The sequence below is a fragment of the Rhinopithecus bieti genome, unplaced genomic scaffold, assembly GCF_001698545.2.
Source record: "Rhinopithecus bieti isolate Rb0 unplaced genomic scaffold, ASM169854v2 scaffold_5051, whole genome shotgun sequence".
NCBI lineage: Eukaryota > Metazoa > Chordata > Mammalia > Primates > Cercopithecidae > Rhinopithecus > Rhinopithecus bieti.
Genome location: NW_016804599.1, coordinates 766,924 through 780,077, shown reverse-complemented (window position 1 = coordinate 780,077; position 13,154 = coordinate 766,924). Strand labels below are relative to the sequence as shown.

General features: G+C 39.7%; 1 protein-coding gene across 7 annotated transcripts in view; it reads right to left on the bottom strand.

The window, feature by feature from the left end:
* STAT4 (signal transducer and activator of transcription 4) overlaps positions 1 to 13,154 on the bottom strand; it is a 144,668-nt gene that overhangs the window by 19,474 nt on the left and 112,040 nt on the right. For all 7 annotated transcript variants that reach the window (XM_017869359.1, XM_017869360.1, XM_017869361.1 and 4 more), the window contains 5 exons: positions 12,504 to 12,596; positions 9,496 to 9,555; positions 8,975 to 8,992; positions 8,791 to 8,884; positions 4,966 to 5,010 (listed from right to left, as the gene is read on the bottom strand). In XM_017869359.1, the coding sequence (XP_017724848.1) occupies positions 4,966 to 5,010; positions 8,791 to 8,884; positions 8,975 to 8,992; positions 9,496 to 9,555; positions 12,504 to 12,596 (310 nt within the window). The remainder of the gene's footprint in view (positions 1 to 4,965; positions 5,011 to 8,790; positions 8,885 to 8,974; positions 8,993 to 9,495; positions 9,556 to 12,503; positions 12,597 to 13,154) is intronic.

Below are 13,154 nucleotides of genomic sequence, written 5' to 3'. Positions count from 1 at the left end.
AAGAAAAATATGACTGGGATAAAGGGTGATTTTCATCCAAATTTCTTGCTTATCTCTTAACAATCCATAATTTGTTGTAACGCCCCCTACAGAAAACTATGTGGAATAGAAACAATTAAAATAACCCTTTCATTTAGTGAATATTTATTGAGCACCTATTATGTGCTAGACACTGGGTTAGATCATGGGAAACAATGAGAAGAGAGTGGTCTTCTCAGTCTTCTCAGTGGTCCAATCACATGAGAGATAGCTTTTAATCACAGAATCAGAAGACAGGAATGTAAAATGACAACACTGCTTAGCTCATAAAGCCCTCTGCTGCATTCTACAAAGTCTAAGGTTTTAGTAATATTTTTGTACAATTTCTCCCTCAAAAAAGTGTTGCAACTCTTCAAATTAGTTCAGTGAGAAATCAACTTGCTATGCAAATACCTGGGCTAGCTGGGGTGTGAGTAGTGTGTCTGTGTTTGAGAACACTGAACCTTGAAAGAACATCTGTTTGGCTATTTTGTTAAATGAAACTCAAGTCATCCAGGCTTTGCTAATAGCTTCATTGTGCTTCATGACTTTCCACCACATAAACAAAATTACCTAACACCTCAGTCTGTGGCTAAAACTGTCATTTATCAGTTAAAGCCCACTGACAAAGAGCAAACTGAAGAGACTGCAATTCCAGCTTCTCTAGTCAAACAGTTTTCACATTTCAATAATCACTCTTTAGCTGGCTCCCGGCTAGATAAGGACCTCCAGGGAAAGGTTGCTTCCTGTGAATGTTTATTTTACAGGGACAGACTGATGGCCTCAAAATCTGGCCACTTTCTAGGTGATGAAATCGTTTATTTGCATTGACTCTTCCCAGGAGAGAACATAGTTGAGAGAAAGGCAGTGATTGCTGAAGTTGATTTTATGATAGTGTGTCTACAGATTCCTCAAGGAATGTTGTGAAATTCCAAAGCAAATTCTTAAAATTAAATTCATTTTGAAAAATCTAAAGCTCCTACCCTATGTTGCATTTCTGAGGATTAAAGAATCTTAGTCAAAGGAACTTCAGAGATTGTCTAGTCCAATGAGTCCAAATAGTTTTTTTTTTTTTTTTGACCTTGGTACATATTCTTGAAAGTAAACTTCCCACCAGAGTTTCCATCAGTAAATACATAAAATAAAGCTGCCTTGATAGAAACAGGCGTGAGGGAGCCAGAGCTCCACATTTCCCCAACCCCAAGGGCGAATGGGGTTCCTGGGGTACCTCTTCGGCATCTTTGGGTTTTCAAAGAGAATAGGTCTTGTACAACTTCCTCCTTTCACCCAGTCCTAAAGCCAGGAGCCCCTGTGCGTCCTGACAGGTCAGCTTTTCTTGGGTAATCTCAAACAGTCACAGACTGCTGCAATTCTAGGGAGGTTTGGAATGGCAACTTAGGGAAACTATAATTTATGACATCTTTGTCCGTTGTCAATCATCTAATAACTATCTGATACAAACTCTTGCAACCACAAAACTAGAATGGAAGGACCCAAAATTGTGTGTGTGTGTGTGTGTGTATGTGTGTGTGTGTGTGATGGAGGTGAAGGGCAATTGAGTGGTAGCAGGAATCCCAGACATGAAATCCCATAAAGGGGCATACACAAATGGTGACCTGAGGTTTCAGGGACCTGGACGTGGAAGAGGGAAGTGCCCAGAGTCCCCTGAAAGGGACCACATCTCCAGCAGAGCAATTGGCAGGTGAGCAGAGAAGGAGAAAGATCGGCAGTTGTCTGAAGTTAGGTACCACGTTTTAGAGCCCAGTTTTCCCATCTGTGTAGACACCTGCTCCCTCCAGAGGAGGCTGATCTGTAAATACCATCACCAACATCTACACAGCCCACTACCACTGACTCACACACAGCTCGTTAAGGCCTCATAACAACCCTTAGAAGTGTAGGTTAACATTAGCACCATTTTGTAGAAAAGGAAACTGGGAGTTAGAGAGGTTAAGTGGCTTGTGCAAGCTCAGATTGCCCGAAGAGGCAGAAACCAACACTGCTATCTCCACTATCCCACCGAGGCATGACACAAGTGCAAAAGGAGACACAGTAGACGAGAGAGGTCAACAACATTTTCTGAGGAAGCATTATTTTAAATTATGGTGTGAGACAGCCATGATTTCTGAGCAGGTGGGTGAGGTGCACTCTGTGAGACAGATAGGGTGAGGCGACGGGGCAGGAGGAGTGCCAACCAGCTCGCCTCTCCCAGGGAAGGTTCTGCGACCCACAGGCAGCATAGCAGAGGGGCCAGGAGCAGGGACACTGGGTCAGACTGCCACGGCTTTATCTTGGCCCTGCCATCAACTGCCCCCGCAATCTTGAGTAAGCTGTGTGACCACTCTTTGCCTCAGTTTCCATAACTGAAATAAGTATGAGGCTAATAGTCCCTACTTCACAGTCTTATTGTAAGAGTTACAGAAATCAGTATTAGTGAAGCTCTTAGTGTCCAGTATATAGTAAATGCCACAAGAGGATTGTTGAAGACATTCTTAGCAGGCTGTGAACTCCTGCTACAGGTGCTCACAGATAAGCAAATGCAACTTTTTGAAACTTGAAAACGAGGTTACGATATCCTAGCTTCCTGTTTTCCTGAAATTTGTGACCACCATCCCTGGCCTCATGACTTTATGAACTTCACTTTATTGCCCATTCTTTCCTCACTCTTTCCTAACCTTCGTGTGATCATCCTTACTGAATGGCCAAGCCCCCAATTCCCGGCTTATCTTCCTTCGTGACTAGTCAATTGTTACTGCCGCACATTAAGATACGGTTCAAACTGTGACTTGTTTTAAATGTACCTAGGAGTCATACTAAAATTCTACCAACAGGTGGAGCTCAAAGAATAGCTTAAAATAAAATTAACCCGATTCGGCAAACCTGAAAAAAAAGGGAAGAAATAAAATCATTCCGATATGACTGTATGATTTTGCTATTCATCAGAAAATAAGAGGAAATAAATTGAAGGCAATATAACTAGACAGTGTTAACAAGACAGTGGTTGGTTTTTCTACATTGGAAGATGATTTACTTAGATTTCTGTCTCGGGAAATTCAAGGGAAGATTTTCATTTTACATTCATAAAGATCACAATATACTACAAGAGTTGAGCTATTTGGATTTATTCAATTTGCTTTACTTAAGAAAAGTTCAGGATAATGATGCTTAGTCTGTTCAGATTCATAAATAATACTCAGGGATGTCAAGTTGAATGAAATGTTGCTACTCTGGCCAGAATTCCAAGGAGATGTGTGAAATGAGCTTTTATTTAAAGTGTGCCAATGTTTAACTAGGAAGTTTAGAAAACCTTTATAGGTTTCTATAAGTTGAGAAGAATGTCTCCCACTCATTTGTTTTACTAGAATCTCCTTAAACCCCAAATCTCTGCTCTTGTGATTTCTTTGACTGCAGAGACCTGCTTAGGGAGCTCTGCCCTGAACAGCAGTTCTACCCTGGAAAACTGAGCTTGTCTTCACTGAGGCTATGATGTTTGGTAAATGATCTTTAAGACACAATTAAGGGAATGAAGAATTCTTGGAGGGCAAAATGGTAGGGCATTAAATCTTTTGTGATGGATCTTTATGGTTTTGTGGGGTGTGATAAATTGAATGTCATTGGATGCTGGATTTATAAAGTGCTTTTCTTCCAAACAATTCAAAGATCTTTTTCATGGGAGCTGTAATTATAAAACCAAGAGTTTGGATCCATATGAACCACCTCAGAAATAAACCTCACTGCTTCAAAATCGCATCACGTAGGTGGTTTTACACCTGCAGCACCTCTGAGCAGGGCTGTTGAGCATGACTTTCCTGATCTCTTAGAGGAAAAAAAATGCACTATTTCTTCATCAGATCATTTGTCAAACATCACATTTTCAGGCCCTGGCAGAGCAGGTACTCAAACCCAGGTTTTCTAGTTCCAAATATATAGGTCATTGACTTATGCCTTAGTTTCGAGGTCAACTCAATAGATGTTCTCCAAGGTCATGTCCCATTCATGATTTGACTACTCTATCGTCAACTAACTCAAATGTGAGTACTCAGACTGCATCAGTTTGTTCTTTCATTCAATTTGTCTAGTGAAATGCAAACATTAGAGAGCGAGGTAATTGGTATCTCAAAATAATAGGGTTGTCTTTTGCCCCACATATCATAATTTTTTAGCCTGACTTCACATATGTGAGAAAATGAGTAAACGAAAATGAAGAATGACAAAGATATTTCTTAATAATGGACTGACTAAAGAAACTATGGCATACCTATAAAATGTAATGTCACGTAAGCAATTTAAATCATGTTCTCCAAGAGTATTTAAAATTATGGAAAACTGTTCTCCAGGCTGGGCACAGTGGCTCACGCCTATAATCCCAGCATTTTGGGAGGCTAAGGTGGGTGGGTCACTTGAGCCAAGCGGTTCAAGACCAGCCTGGGAAACATGGTGGGATTCTGTCTCTACAAAAAATACAAAAACTAGCCAGGTATGGTGGCACACGCCTATAGTCCCAGCTATTCACAAGGCTGAGGTAGGAGGTTCACTTGAGCCTGGGAGGCGGAGGCTGCAGTGAACCAAGATCTCACCACTGCACTCCAGCCTGGGCAACAGAGAAAGACCCTTCTCAAAAAAAAAAAGATACTTTGCTATGTGAAAAACAGCAGGCTATGAAGCAATGAGTATCATATATTTTTAAAATAATATATACATAAAGACTAGAATGATGTATACCCAGATGTTAATAGTTATTTTCTTTGGAGGGTGTTATTATATGTTATTTTATTTTCTCTTTTAAAAAAACTTCCTCATATTGTCTGCAATTATCAAGCTTTACATCTATAATCAGAAAACATGAATTTGATTTTATATGAAGTCAAGCAGTTTAAAAGCTTTGTAAAAATAAGATATTATAAGATCTATTCCCAGAAAAATTCTGTAGGAGAAAACATTTCCTACCTCATTTCCTTTACCTCCAGCACTGGACTTCATTTCCTTTGGTTGCTTTGTAAAAGAAAACAACAATATTTAGATGAAAAAGCATTATCAGCTACATATTAAGTTGGTCGTACCTTAAATTAAGTTGGTTGCAGTCATTTTCTTGGCCACAGTTTTGACTTCTAGAACAGCAACATGTTTTCAAACTCATTGAAACCTGACACAACTGCCCAGATTTGACAGAGAGGAACTTCCTGTCTCATCCCATGGGGTGCCACTTTAGAAACTTGAGTTGGCATATCACTAAGACTTTAGCTTTCAGCCAACATTTTGAAAAAATGAAATCATGCTGGGAACTTGCAGAATTCATAAGCACTCCTTTGCACCTGGAAAGCATCATTTTAGCTATGCTGTAGGTGATGATTCCCAATCCCTGAGAAACCAAGTCTAACGGAGAAGACTAGAAAAATAAACTATAGGGCAGTGTGTACCATATAGCACAGTAAGCTACTAAATGACATTACAGGGGAAGGAGACTTACTGACACAAAATAAATGTGCATTGATACAGATTACTGAATGAAAAAAAGAGGCAGAAAACAAATTATGTAGTGTGTATTATTTGATCCCACTTTAAAAATACATACATATAAATATTTTAGAAAAAAGAGGCTGGGCGCGGTGGCTCAACCCTGTAATCTCAGCACTTTGGGAGGCCGAGACGGGTGGATCACGAGGTCAGGAGATCGAGACCATCCTGGCTAACACGGTGAAACCCCGTCTCTACTAAAATACAAAAAACTAGCCGGGCGAGGTGGCGGGCGCCTGTAGTCCCAGCTACTCAGGAGGCTGAGGCAGGAGAATGGCGTAAACCCGGGAGGCGGAGCTTGCAGTGAGCTGAGATCCGGCCACTGCACTCCAGCCCGGGCGACAGAGCAAGACTCCGTCTCAAAAAAAAAAAAAAAAAAAAAAAAAAAAAAAAAAAAAAAAAAAAAAAAAAGAAAGAAAAGAAAAGAAAAAAGAATGAAATTGTAAAATGAAGATGTTAATAGCATTGCAAAGTGGTGGAGTTATTAGGTGGACAATTTTTTTATAATTTTGATTTTTTTTTTTTTTTTTTTTTTTTTTGAGAGGGAGTCTCTTCCCACTGTATCCAGGTTGGAGTTGCAGTGGTGCAATCTTCGGCTCACTGCAAGCTCGGCCTCCCGGTGTTCTGCCAATTCTCCGCCTCGTCTCCCAGTAGCGGGGACTACAAGCGCCCGCCACCCATGCCTGGCTAATTTTTTTTTTTTTTTTTTTTTTTTATTTTTAGTAGAGACGGGGTTTCACCATGTTAGCCAGGATGGTTTCGGTCTCCTGACTTCGTGATCCGCCTACCTCGGCCTCCCAAAGTGCTGGGATCACAGGCGTGAGTCACTGCGCCAGGCCAATTTTCTGTATTTTTAGTAGAGACGGGGTTTCACTGTGTTAGCCAGGATGGTCTCAATATCTTGACCTTGTGATCCACCTGCCTCGGCCTCCCAAAGTGTTGGGATTACAGGCGTGAGCCAAGGCGCCTGGCCGATTTTTATTTTCTATATTTATTTTGTATTAAAAGCAATTAAAGTTATTATGCATAAGATAACCAATGTGAAAATGCTTTGCAAGAGCAAAAGAGCACTGTAAAAACTGAGGTTTTGTTATTTTATATATTGTACCTGCTGAAATAAAGACCTGATTTTTGGTGTGTTCCTTGTCCTTCCTTTTCCATGTGACTTTTTTGGGAGACAGACGTTTCTAAGTTAAGGGCTCTTCCTACTTTACTTATTACTAAACCTGGCCCCTTGTTGAAAGTTCCTGGAGGGTAGGAATTGAGCCTAACAAAAAAGAGTGCTAGTTACCAGGGTGTCTATAATACATTATTCTTTATTACATTTTATTTACTTGGCAGTTCACACAGGAAGGATTCAATTAAAAAAAAAACACATACTCCTCAATACTAAAACCAAACAAAACAAAACAAAAGTCAGAATAAATTTCTGTATGCAGATATCTTTCTGTTAACCTACATTTTATCTTTTAGAAAGTAGACTTTTTGAGGCATATTCAGTGGTGCCCAAACATTCAGTGAGGCAATTGCTAAATGTTAATAAGCAGAAGGAGGAACATGGTTTCTGGCGAGAAAAATAGGTCTTTGGGGATCTAAGAACTATGCAAAGAATTAGAAAGAAGGCAGAAAGATAACTCTAGGTCAAGAGGAAGTGGTAAAAGCAAGAAGCAACAGGATGAGGCTGGGTCAGAGCTTTCCAGACATGCCAAGGTGAACTGTGTACAGCTGCTATACCCAGGAACATCCTATTTCCCCAAGCTAGCCTCCTAAAATGAAAGCGCTTTTAGCCAGACAAGGTTATTAGAGATGTAAAAATGAAACCAGGAATGCCTATCCATTATTGCATGTATGTGTGTGTGTGTGCCTTTATACTTTTGTATTTGTATATCATAATTGTACACATTTTTGTGGTATGCATATTTTGATACATGTATACAGTGTGTAATGATCAAATCAGGGTAATTGGGATATCTATAACCTAATTTATCTTTTCTTTGTGGTAGGACCATTACAATTCTTCTCTTCCTGCTATTTGAAAATATACAATAAATTATTGTTCCCTTCTACATTATTATTATTATTTTTTTGGAGACTGAGTCTTGCTCTGTCATACAGGCTGGAATGCAGTGGCGCAATCTCAGCTCACTGCAAACTCCACCTCTTGGGTTCAAGTGATTCTCCTGCCTCAGCTTCCTGAGTAGCTGGGATTACAGGCGGTTGCCACCACGCAGGGCTAATATTTGTATTTTTAGTAGAGACAGGGTTTCACCATGTTGGCCATGCTGATCTCAAACTCCTGACCACAGGTGATCTGCCCGCCTCAGCCTCCCACAGTGCTGGGATTACAGGGGCGTGAGCCACTGTGCCCAGCCCCTTCTACACTATTGAAAATCATAATTTATTCCTTCTAACTGTATCTTTGTATCCATTAACCATCTTTCTCTTATTCCCCCGCCCTGCTTCCTTTCCTAGCCTCTGGTAACCACCTCCAACTGTCTGCCTTCAAGAGATCTACTTTTTTAGTTCCCACATGACTGAGAACATGCAATATTTATCTTTCCGTGCCTGACTTATTTCATAATAGTTCCATCCATGTTGCTGCATATGACACAATTTCATTCTTTCAATGGCTGAATAATATTCCATTGTGTAACAACTCTCTATTTTAAGACAGATTATCTCTGTCCTTACCAGCAAAATCTACTGACCAACTACTATGTATACTTAGGTACTCTGTCTTCATTGTTTAGAACTCAGACCTTCTAAGTTAAGGTTCAGTGCTCTTTCTACCATTTTAATTCTTCACTGATGGCATGTTTTATTTCTCAATATGGTTCCTAATTTCTTTTCTTTTTTTCTTTTTTGAGACAGAGTCTTGCACTGTCGCCTGGGCTGGAGTGCAATGGCACGATCTCAGCTCACTGCAACCTCCGTCTCCCGAGTTCAAGCGATTCTCCTGCCTCAACCTCCAGAGTAGCTGGAGGTGCCTACCACCACGTCTGGCTAATTTTTTGTATTTTTAGTAGAGACGGGGTTTCACTATGTTGGCCAGGCTGGTTAGAACTCCTGACCTCGTGATCCGCCCGCCTTGGCCTCCCAAAATGCTGGGATTACAGGCATGAGCCACCGTGCCCGACCGGTTCCTAATTTCAAATAAGAAATGTTTAAGCACAAAATATACTGAATTATAAGGCCTATTAGTAAAGATATCTCTGATTTTCGGGAAAAAAACCTGTGTAACTTTACTGTCAAACTTACCAAATGTCGAAATTCTACCGAGAGACTCCCATTGGAAGATTCTTCAATAGACATGGCTTTGACATTAGTTCCACAAAGTACAAATCTTCGGTTGCTGGAGAGGAAATCTTAGCTATTTACATGGTCTCAGGTAAAATATATTTACAAGAGCAGCAAGAAAGATTCCACAAAGTAAATGTCTTACCTTAGAGTTGAAACATTCCTGTAAAACCAAGAAAATTCTTTAAAATAAGCTATTAATAGATGTAGGAATAACTTTCTATACTTTATTTTTTTAAATTAATTAATTAATTAATTAATTTATTTATTTTGAGACAGAGTCTCGCTCTGTCGCCCAGGCTGGAGTGCAGTGGTACAACCTTGGCTCACTACAACCTCTGCCCCCTGGGTTCAAGCGATTCTCCTGCCTCAGCCTCCTGAGTAGCTGGAATTACAGGTGTGAGCCACCGCACCTGGTCTCTATGATACTTTAAAGGATAGTATATAAAATTGATTTCAAGTTTTTATAGTAAAATTTTAAATTTAAGATACCATTGAGTTTTGTTAAATGTTTGAACTTCAAAGTCAAATATTTGAAGTACATTCATTATATAATGTTAGAGAAGTAAATTTAAAAGTTCAAAATTATTCTATAAAATAAGGGCCATTCATTTTTAAAAGTCTTACATTTTGAATTACAATTCAAAATGAAATTAGAAAACTTACTTGTCAATTGATGCTTTAACCTTTACCTGACAGTTTAGTTCTGGCAATTTTATTAATAGCCTGGAAAGAGATATCAATAAAAAAATAATCAAAGATAAAAATCAAAAGTGTTTAAAAACCCTTTTTTATATTTAAACATTCAAATATACTTATGAAATATGCATACAAATAAACCTCACATAATCTACAGTTTGTGTTTTAAAAATGTACAATGCCTTTTTAGTTTGCCATGTTACTAATGTTGACATCAGTCACTTAATAGCATTATTGGCAAACACTTGGAACTGTTTCCATATTGCTTCAGTTGATGTTTGCTAGATAATACATTGGCGAGGTCAGAAAAAAAAGCTATATATTTTGGTTAAAGCCTAAATGTGGGTTAAATGTATAGATATAAAAACCTTGTTGTATGGCTTCATTTTATCCTCATATTACCAAAAAAAAAAAAAAAAAAAACTTTGTAAGCTTTAATGATAAGTGTTTTATGGTGAACATACTAAGACAGAACTCTAGTAAAATATGGAAAATCCCAACTCAAATACATTTGAAATCTTTCAAAACACTATATTTAAGTAACAGCAAAAATGTTCATAAAAAACCCAAACTTCAAATGAACAAGTAATTGAAGTTCAGTGCAAAAATTCCTTTAATTCCTTCTGGCGTCAGCCCATCCTTTATTCTTTTGCTTTCTCTAGCTCCTCAGATTTCTGTCCTGTGATGTAACCTACCTGTGGGTTCAGTGCAGTTTCAGAGATAGTCATTCGATCCCTCACACATTCATTCATTTACTCATGCCCTCATCCTAAACTTTGCTCATTCACTCAGCATGCATTGAGCTCCTAATATTTACCCAGTATACCCTTAGGTACCAGAGAACTGATGTAGCAAAGACTGCAGAAGGGAGAAAAGTGGACGTGGCTCTATGTAAAAGGAGGGAGTCCAGGCACACAAATGGAATATAGAGAATATGGTGACAAGCAACTCACTGGCATTAGAGAAATGAAATCATAGCTCATGGGCAGCCCAAACAAAAGGGTGGGTAGAATGTTGCAAAGGCTCTTTAAAAGTCCTGTACAAGGCACAAGATTGGTTTAGGGTTTGGAATATGTTGAGTATGCAGTGATTGGTAGTGAATGGTGAGAAGGGGGCATAGTCACATAAAACAAAGCCAGATGTTTTTCCTCTCCACCTTCCTTTTTATACTACTTCAGGAAGGATTTGATTTACTGCAAGATGCTGACAAGTCCCATGGAGTCATTCTTCCCCTTCAAGGTCATTTTTCCCTTTGAAACAGGAGAATGCAACGGTATGGCAAAGAGGGGTTTTAGGAAAACCTTGAGTAAAGGATCACCTATCAAGACGGTGGGGAATAGGGTGCAGAGGAGGAGGAGGGGGACTTAACAGGTACAAGAGGAAGACAGAGCCTACCACCAGTGGCTAATGTTCTATGCCTCTGGCAATCAGTTCACACAATATGCAAGTGGTGCTGATTCAGAGTTAGAATTTTTTGCTAGGCAATCCCTACTCATCTCCCCTTTTGTCCCAGAGAGCATCTTAGACTTACTATATCATCTATAGGAGTGTTTCAAGGAAAAGTAGAATGTCCACCACTTCTCCATCCTAGTTCACTCTCCTCCGAGTTATATAGAGATGTGGGAATGAGGAAGGAACAACTTTTGATAAGAATGCCTATTTTTAAATTTTACTTTATTATTCTATTTTATTTTTTGAGATGGAGTCTCGCTGTTGTTGCCCAGGCTGGAGTGCAGTGGTACAATCTTGGCTCACTGCAACCCCTGCCTCCTGGGTTCAAGCGATTCTTGTGCTTCAGCCTCCCAAGTAGCTGGGATTACAGGCATGCGCCAACATGCTCAGCTAATTTTTCTATTTTTAGTAGAGATGGGGTATTGCCATGTTGGCCAGGCCAGTCTTGAACTCCTGACCTCAGGTGATCTGCCTTCCTCAGCCTCCCCAAGTGCTGGGATCATAGGCGTGAGCCACCATACCTGGCCAACAGTGCAATTTTAAAAGGAACCTAGCCTCGGCCTTTTGTTTTCAGTTCTTAAATCTTGGTGCAAAATTCACACAAAGAAACTGATTCAGAATGTTAATGGTGTCTTAAAAATGCAAACTGAAGACAAATGCCTTCTCTTTAAAAATGGAATTCTAATAGTGATATGTGATCAGCAACCCTATCATAGAACCCTAAACTGCTCTGTACCATGGCATCACCACCTCTTGACACCGTTAGTCTGTGGTTTCAGCTTTTCAGAGGTGACCTAGTGATTAGGCATTTAAAGCTTTAGTTCTTGGAGTTTCAGGCATGATGAGAATCTTTGAAAGTAAGAAGTCAAACTCATTGTTCTCAGCATCATTAGGGAAAACTATAAGTTTTGATTGCTCATGCTAATAGAAAGGATCAAATTCACAGAGAAAGCAACAGTAACACAAAAGTTATGTCTTTAAATCAGGTACACAGTAGGGATATATGGAAAACTGTGGTATTGGAAGTTTTTGCGGAAAATCCAGTAAGCCAGTTACTGGGTAATCTCAGGAGATGAATGCGCCACTATGTTTCCTGGATAGGATATTCAAAGCCTTCCGGAATCTGTCCCCAATCTGTCCTCTCAATTCTGTCTCTCCCTGCTCCCCACGATTACCAGACAGACCTAGGAAGCCATTATTTCTGTATTCCCACTCTCCTACAATCCTCCTCCCCCTCCCAATCTCTCCAGTCTTTTCTCAAGTCAACCTTTTCAGCAATTAATTTAATTGTGCCTGATTTTATGATTCCATACTTTTACGTCCTCATCTGCACTGTCATGCTCTTGACAAGCAGGGCTCTCATCTTCACATTTCTGTGGGTATTTCCCAAAGCTCAGAGCTGGGCACACAGCAGATGGTTCAATAAAGAACAGCTGAATGCAAGCCACAATTAGAGAAATTGGCCTTGATTATCCAGAGACTATAGCTCCACAAACACACGAAATCATAGATGTTTTGCCTACCTTAGTTTTACAGTGAACTGAATCAGGGTTTTAAGTACCAACGGCCTCTGAGGGTGGGTTGGCATACATGGCTGTCGCTCAACCACAAATGAGCTAGATGAAAAGGAAATAAAGCACGTCATGTGAAAACATTGAGAATATTGAGACTGAAAACCACAGAGGAACAGGATGCTATCCACTCATAAAGTCCAAATTTTCTACACTTAGAAGATACTCAAACCCCCAATTAAACTCAGATCTTTACAATGACTTTTTATAAATCATTTAACAGCAGTAAATGAATCTTAATTGTTATAATTGAGCCATGAATAAAAGCCCCAGTCCATTTAGTAATTTTTTTTCTTTTGAGAAGGGTCTCCCTCTGTTGCCTGGGCTAAAGTGTGGTGGCATGATCATAGCTCACTGCAGCCTCAACTTCCTGGGCGCAAGTGATACTCCTGCCTTGGCCTCTTGAGTATCTAGGACTATAGGCATGTGCCACCATGCCTGGATAAGTTTTTTTATTTTTTGTAGAGACAGGTGTCTTTTTATATTGTCCAGGCTGGTCTACAACTCCTGAGCTCAAGCAACCCCTTGCCTCAGCCTCCCAAGGTGCTGGGATTACAGAGTGAGCCACCATGCCTGGCCAAAAATAAATTTCATGACTTTTTT